Source organism: Aplidium turbinatum, chromosome 5 (genome assembly GCF_918807975.1).
Source record: "Aplidium turbinatum chromosome 5, kaAplTurb1.1, whole genome shotgun sequence".
Taxonomy (NCBI): Eukaryota; Metazoa; Chordata; class Ascidiacea; order Aplousobranchia; family Polyclinidae; genus Aplidium; species Aplidium turbinatum.
Window position 1 is genome coordinate 28058414 of NC_137476.1, and position 8197 is coordinate 28066610.

General features: G+C 37.7%; 1 protein-coding gene across 1 annotated transcript; it reads left to right on the top strand.

The window, feature by feature from the left end:
- The first annotated feature begins 306 nt into the window (after positions 1-306).
- Positions 307-2688, top strand: LOC145770725 (3-oxoacyl-[acyl-carrier-protein] reductase FabG-like). Its single transcript, XM_082582424.1, has one exon. The coding sequence runs from the start codon at positions 439-441 to the stop codon at positions 967-969; it is 531 nt and encodes a 176-aa protein (XP_082438550.1). The 5' UTR covers positions 307-438; the 3' UTR covers positions 970-2688.
- Positions 2689-8197: the final 5509 nt, after the last annotated feature.

An 8197-nucleotide genomic window follows, 5' to 3' on the forward strand; every position in this document is an offset into this window, starting at 1 on the left:
AAGGAATACCGGTATAGCCTAGCCTATTATCATGTTAATGTAACCTACCAGTAGGCTGCAGTTGACTAACAACAAACGAGCTGTGAAAACAATAGGCTATAAAAATGTAGGTTATAGTCTGATAACAATTCATTTGTTGAGAGAATAAACCAGCTAATTGCAACATTTATATACAGAAAAGTAAATTATTGTTTGTGGACGTAATGGCGGAAAATAATTGTCAAACGGTTTTGATTACTGGCGCTTCAAGTGGCATTGGAGCGGCCATAGCCAAAGCTTTTGCGAAAAAGGGATCTTCTTTGAGCTTAACTGGAAGAAATAAAGAAAATCTTTCCAAAGTGGCTCAAGAATGTAAAGATCTTGGAGCTAAAAACGTCATTGAGATTATTGCTGATCTTGGTGAAAAAAAAAGGAATAGAAAAGGTTGCAAAGGAAACTATGGAAGTTTATGACAAACTAGATGTGCTTGTCAATAATGCTGGACTGGCATTGATTGCCAACACTGAAACGACAACATTTGAAGAATTCGATTCAGTGTTTAATGTCAATCTTAGAGCACCATTTTTTCTGACACAAATGTGCATTCCGCATCTTGAAAAGTCTAAAGGAAACGTTGTAAATATTTCGAGCATTGGCAGCCAACTTCATAGTCCACCATATATTGCTTATTGTGCCGCTAAAGCTGGACTCGATCATTTTACCAAGACTGCAGCTCTGGAATTGTCAGCCAAAGGAATTCGTGTAAACTCAGTAAGTCCAGCTTCGGTAGCAACAAATATATTACGAAACACAAACTTTGGAGTTGAAGCTTTTTTTAGTATTCAAGCTTCTAAGCATCCATTGGGCAAGAGAATCGTTGAAGCGAGTGAGATAGCTGATGCAGTTCTATTTTTATCTTCCGATGCTGCAAGGATGATCACCGGCGTTTATTTGCCTGTGGACGGTGGACGAATTTTAACTGGTCAATAAAATTGTTAGACAGCAGATTGTTGATCAATGATTAATTTAGAAATACAAACGTTAGTCAGCAGTCTATCACCACTCACAGGTTTGCAATGACTGTGATCATAACGAATTAATATTGATTTCAAATGAAAAAAGGGAGAAATTCTTTGTAACAGTTGCAAGTATTCTATTAACTTTTGATAAAAGTTATAGAAAAACATCAAATGAGCACATAGCTTACCGATGTTTGATCCTGTGTGCCAACATAGCTCATAAGTCATAACATAATTTCGTCAATCTCATCAATCGTCAAGTGCGTTGCGAATTCAGCAAATTCTTTTAAGTGTGTTGCTTTGAAACTTATGTAACATATGATTCCATAAGGAAACGCGATATACCAACATTTCAAATTGAAATTTTTAGGGGTCCGCGACCGCTTCGAAGACACCAAAAGGGGTCTACCAAGACAAAAAGGTTGAGAACCACTGTATTAGATGATGCATTTTGTTTTCATTCAAGCAACTATACCGTAAACTTATGTTTTAAATTATTTTGCCTCGCTTCTTTTATGTTTAATTTGTTACCTTTTCTTTTGTTGAGGGTGGCTGCTCGACTAGAAGACCTTCCAGGTCACTTCGCAGCCACCCGTTGCAGTATCAATACTTTCTACGTTATCGTTTGTTTTATCTGACATTGCTGAATATGTGTATTTGTACTCGCAACAAAATAAATGTCAATCAATCATCTTTTTTCGGATACTTGTAAAGGCTGTCAACCACCAACAGGCCGGCCACAATAATTGACAGAGTGAGACGCCAACTAGTTGTTGGTTGTAGTTTATTCCATCCACCAGTTGTCGCTTAATTGATTACTCTCTTGAAGTGCATCACCCAAGCGCACTCATCGAGATTTGAACCAGCTTGTTCAAATGCTCAGGTTCCCAAAAGTCATGCTAAGACAAAATTTAATTCATTGGTTTTTGTTGCATACTAGAACCCATTAGCCTAACAGAAAACGATAGCTTACCATTTTGTTTTATAAAGCTTTTAGCCTATTTCGCTACACACGGTTTTCAGATAAAAAAGTGTAAATAAATACAGTACTGTACTAGTGTATGGTACGCATCAATTAGGCTACTTCATTAAGTGGTTTTATTATTTGTTAACATTTATTGTGCAATGAAAATACTTTATGAGCAATCAAGAAATGTCACAATAAATAATATTAACTGCATTTTTCAATGTCTGGTTTCCAAAATCTACAACCCAATTTTCGATTCAGTAGATCAGACCTAGCGCAGTCAAAATCTTACCGCTACCGTCCGAAACGTAAAGATGCCACAGAAAAAAATTGTTGGTACAGAATCCGTAGACTGTACATGATTGCAAAGCTACTTAGACAAGGTGCATGAAAATATTTATCATAAAACGCACAGCTGTAGCCCAGAGCATTACGCAAGCTCTCGCTCTATTGTTAAACTCTGCCAAGTCTGGTACACAGAGGTGGGCAATGGCGCACTACTTTGTAGCGCCGCCACTTTTTTGGTAGCGCATAGCGCCGCTACATTTTTGTTACAGGAGCGGCTGCAGTGGCGACACTGCTTTTTTTCCAAATGCAGCTTTAACAGATAGGCGCTGCATTTGCTTCAGTCGTAGTTTTGCAACATTCCTATTTAAAGTGGTAAAAAATTAATCGTTTTCAGTGATTTTTGATGGAACGCCGCAATAAAAATAAAATTTTAGGTAGAACATATTCTGTATGACGATGTTGAAACGGCAGGAACGCTGGGACATAAACATTTTTTTTTACGTAGAACATATTTTGTATGTTGACGTTAAAATGGCAGAATAAACGAATGCGATACTAGATTCAGTGTCCTGCAAAAAAGACCGAGCTACATTCTTTTGAGCGGTGTCGAACCGGCGCCCTTTGGAGCGCCGTACAAGGGCTCTCACTTGGCTATGCAGTCGATTTGATTTTCTGGGTAGGTTGATGTGTCTTTCTGCACAGCAGGCTATTGCTGAAGTGCTTGAGGGGAATACTATACGATTGTGCTGACTATCAAAAACATCAAAGCAATGCTATTTTACACTTTTTTTAATCTATACATTTTTAAAATTACAATAATTATATACACAATCGCCATTTTCAAGTTACGAAATAAGGCAAAGAGAAAACAGTAGGAAAACAACTAAACAAATTGGCAACTCTGCACCAAGAAAAATTACAGCAACAACTAATTTAATAAAACATGGTGCGTTTTGTTTGCCTTCCAGTTCATTCATTTAAGCGAATGCCTATTACTCCCAATAAACTTTCAGGAATTGTCTTAAAATTAAAGTATGAATGAATTTTTAATCCAGCCATTATCAAACATAGAACAGAAAACAAAACGTTACAACCAAGGATGCCAGCGCTAGGTTATTCCACCTAGATCTGTTTTTTTTTTACCAATTTTGGCTCAACACACACTGAACCTTGTTAGACGCTTCACCATAAAGGCAATTTTGAGCCAAAATCTTTGCTGTGAGCCACTATAGGCCTACCAAGCTCTTGTTTTTGTATGTTGTCATATGCCATAATAACTACAGACATAAGCATGCATGTATATTTGCAGCTTTCTGACGCTTCTGTGTAATGATTTATAATGACCAACATAAGCAATTTATAAGCATATATAATATTCGTATAGTTATTAGTTATATATACGTGTTACTATTTGCAGCTGTCTGACTGTGAGGCTTCTGTGTAATGATTTAAAGTGGTGCTACAAGCACACGCAGGCACTTTAACCGCTTTACTGCATCTTTTCTGGACCTGGGTTTTCTTTGCCTCATATGGGTTTTTTTGAACACACGATCTAAGTTTATTGGAAATTTGTCGCTGGCATCCCTGGTTTCAACCCAGACAGAAAAATCCGTCATTTTTACATTAATTCAATGTCTGGCTGAATAAATGTAAAAATGACGGATTTTGCTGTCCAGGGAGCGGGCGTTTGAAAGCGAGGCAAACCAAACGAGTACATTTCATTTAACGTTCCAGCCACAAAAACGGGCGTTGATCAATTATCGAGCAAGATCGATTTCCTCGCAAATTTCTACAACAGCACAAAAATAATCAGTGAAAAAAGGCAAAAAAGCAGAAGAGACCAAAAGAACACAACTTAGATGACGCAAAGTGGCAGTAAACGAGAACACTGTTTTCTTCAGGAAAAATTCTGAATTATCAAGGTCAATGATTGATCTTTATTAAGAGAAATTGAAGATCAAAAATGAAGAATCTCGCCTTTCGTTTGCTCTTAAATAGCAGGTTGGTTGAATTGAACAACAAAATTTGTTCTGAGGAGTTTACATCATAAAAGCGTTATTGCGTTGGGTTGAAAAAGAAACACTTGTGTTGTGCAGACGTATAATAACGTTACAATTAGGTATGATATATGAAAAGCGAAAAAAGTTGTTCTTTGAAAGAATACTGTTCATGCACACGTCATTTAAAAGAAAAAAAGGAACAAACATTATAACTCCTTAGTCAATCTGAATAGCAATCCAGAAACTAAACTCATGTTCAGCAAACACTTTGAAAACTATATTGCTTCCATTTTCAGTGCTACTGATGAAATTCATGGCATATTTGCAGTAATTTTACGTATCTGATTATGTATAACTGTATGAAAATTGTAAAACAAAGTTATAATATAATATAAATTTGATTTTCTAAGTCAAAAGGTTGGCAGTTTTTGTGCATTTCTAACTTGTCTTCAAACGCAAGGGTTGCACACCACACCAATGAATGCATTGTAGGTATATTAGAATTTGATGACCCTCTACCGGAACTAACCCATAGTTTTGTTGAAAACAGATGCACTGCAGTGCAGACTGTGTTCGTGGGATGCATGCGATTACCCAGACAGAAAAATTCGTCACTTTTACAGTGATTTAACGTCTACAGACGTTGACGAAGTAAAAATGACGGATTTTGCTGTCTGGTTAGTGCCAAAACCACCGTTTAACCAAACATTTAAATGAATGGATTGGACTTGCAAAAAGGCTTGGGAAAGTACAAGTATCAAGTACAGGGTTCCCACACATTTTTTATAAACAAATTCCCTACTTTTTCAATACTAAATTCTAAAAATTCCCTACTTTTTCAATACTAAATTAAAAAAATTCCCAACCTGATTTTGATCTAAATTGCGCGTTAACAGTGCTTAATCAATGAAAATTTCTGTGCTGTATTATTTCCAAACACGATCATGCACAGGTTTAAAATTGTATATCCGGACTCTATTACATTCGAATCAGTATGAAAAATAATAATACTGTACCGTACAGTAGAAGATTCCTGTTTGAAGAAAAAACTCTTTTTTTTCAAAAGACCCAAACTGAAATCAGTTTGAATAAACTGTCACATTTATACTAAAATTGCAATTCAAAGCCTCATTCCATAGGACATGGCAACCTGCCATAAGCCAAATCAAAACAATTAAAAATCACACTACTGACGAAATGAAGTAAGTGAAAAGAACACTGAACACTGTCTTTGTGATTCTGAACACTGAATCACAGAGACATCATTGTACAATAAATAGGATTTATGAATGATATTGTCTTTGTTGTTGTGTCATTAGGGGTGTTCAATTTCGATTATTTGAATATTCGAAATTCGAAATTCAATTTATTTTCGATTTCCGACTTTCGATTTCGAATATCACAACTATTCACCACACTGCAAAATGTGATTTTATTGAAAGAAACGACATGAAAATTCGCTAAAAAACGCGAAAAAAAGCCATGAAAATCTGCGAAAAAAGAACACAAAATAACGTCTACAGCTCCAAGCCCATGTTGGTGTTTATGAACACAAGCTGATCGACATGGTCACCCGTCAGTCGGGATCTCAGCTTCGTGACGGTCAGGCCAGCTTTTGAAAACGATCGCTCCACTGGAGCCGAGGTCGCTGGGATCCCAAACACTGCAAGTTCATTTTCACAGCAAGCGATTCACTGCCGCGACATTTCACTGCAGAGTGCAGAGGTTTCAACTCGAAAGCGACATCGAGTATGTTTTCAAGCGCATAAAGCTAAACGCACGCTCCGACTACGTAGCAAATTATGTTGTGTGCATTTGAGTGCATTCAACATCTGATGACATTGAATCGACACAAAATGGTAGATTTTTGCTATGTCCCAGGCAGAAAAATCAGTCATTTCTACATTGAATCAACATCTGCAGACATTAAATCAATGTAAAAATGACAGATTTTGTTATCTGGTGTTGCAGCATCGCAACTCGTTCATCGTGATTATTTATCGCGAAGCTGATGCGTTTTGCATTCAAAAAGTGTTTTCCTGCTGCCGATCGCTAGTTCATCTATTGTTTTATGTATCAGCACAGCATAAAAAGTTGCCCCCACACAGAAATATGCCCCACGCAGGCCGTAGCCAGCCGGGGGCCAGGGGGGCCTCGCCCCCCCCTGAAAAAAATTTCGCCCCCTCTGGGCAAAATCTCAACATTCTCGAGCAACAGCTACAATTATAATGATTTTGCCCATTTAAATTTTTTCGCCCCCCCCCAAAAAAAGTTGCCCCCCCTTGCTCTGCGGTCTGGCTACGGACCCGCCCCCACGGCTTAGGCGCGTATGAATTCGGTAAAAAATGGATAAAAATGCGACAAAGCTCAGTCTACACTTTCTGCTATTGCACAACCTAGCTATCTTCACTCTTGAGAGAAATTTGTGAAATTTGGCATTAAAAATGCCAACCTGGCATCCCTGGTGCAGGACCCGCGAGAGCGTGTGATAGTCACATGATCGACGATGCGTATGCGTCGAAGTCTTTTTTTCGCTTGCAAAATGCGACAAGACAGACTTCGCGCCACTCGCGTTACTTTCAACCGCGTTCAGCCGAAAGGGCGGCTATAATTTCGAATATGTCCGATACGAAAAACGAATTTCGAATATCACCTTAATCGAAATCGAATCGAAAATCGAAATTGAACACCCCTATGTGTCATAATAGTAAGTTTTAGTAATGAAAGGCCACCGTGATTGAGGACTGAGGTATTGTGGTCTTGGTCGCAGATATTGCCTGCATTAACGATGTCTCTTACCGCTATTATCACGTAGCCAACCTGACATCATTGTTTTATGCGGCCGCTAATCGACTTCAACGATCATGGAATGTTATGTAATAAGAACGATTATACACGCAAAATAAAAAAAAATCGATTGCTCAAATCAGCTCTTTTGTCTCGTGAGCTTTGCGTATTGCTCAACAAGTGTATAAAGTTTAGAATTAACAAGAAATCATTAAATTTGAAACTGAAGTTTGAATCACGGCAAATAAACGTATTCAAAACTTTTACTTCAGCCGACGCTGTTTCACACTCAGTGTCTGGTCAGCAATAATTTTGCCACAGCAAAAATGCGTTAACTTTGAAGGCTGCCGAGCTGGAAACAGCTTGACGCGTGTATAAGTCGAACCTGGTGAAAACCACTTGCAAAAATCTCGAACTGCACTCGAGTATATACGGAAATAAGTAAAATTTTGAATGTTAGGCTACAGAACAAAAATCGCCCGAGGCTAAATTTTCATGTCAAGTTAAATATTTCTGCTTCTGGAGTGCCCCACAATTAAATAAGTCACGCCATGGTTACGCTACACCACTGTCTGTACAGTATAACTCCTGTTGCAAGTAGGCTAACCACAGTCAACCTAAACTGCTTGGTGGATGAACAACGGAGAATGACCGGTATTTAAAGCGCAGATGAACAAGAAAAAAACAGTTCCCGAACTTTATTGAAAAGCTGCATGTTGCTCCACAACATTGTTCTTTGTAATACCGCTTTGAAGGAGGATTACGAGTATAAACAAAAGAATAACTTTTAAACTTCATTTTGAATTGAAAAGACATGACGTAATGTCTTCCATCCTTAGTTATCATATATTTTTTCATTACGTAGTCATAATGTCTTGTAGGAATAAATTGAAAATCAGTATGATCACTCAAATTGAAAGCAAGGGGACTACGAATCCTCACTAAACCAATCAATCAATGGTCTTGTTGCACCTAAGATGACAACCTTATATTTACTGATCTCCGGAGCTGATGTAAACCTTAAAAGTCATGTCGACTTATTCTTGATGCCCCCGTTATCAAAAATTGTTCTTTGTAATACCGCTTTGAAGGTGGATTACGACTATGAACAAAAGAATAAATTTTAAACTTCAATTTGTATAGAAAATACACGACGT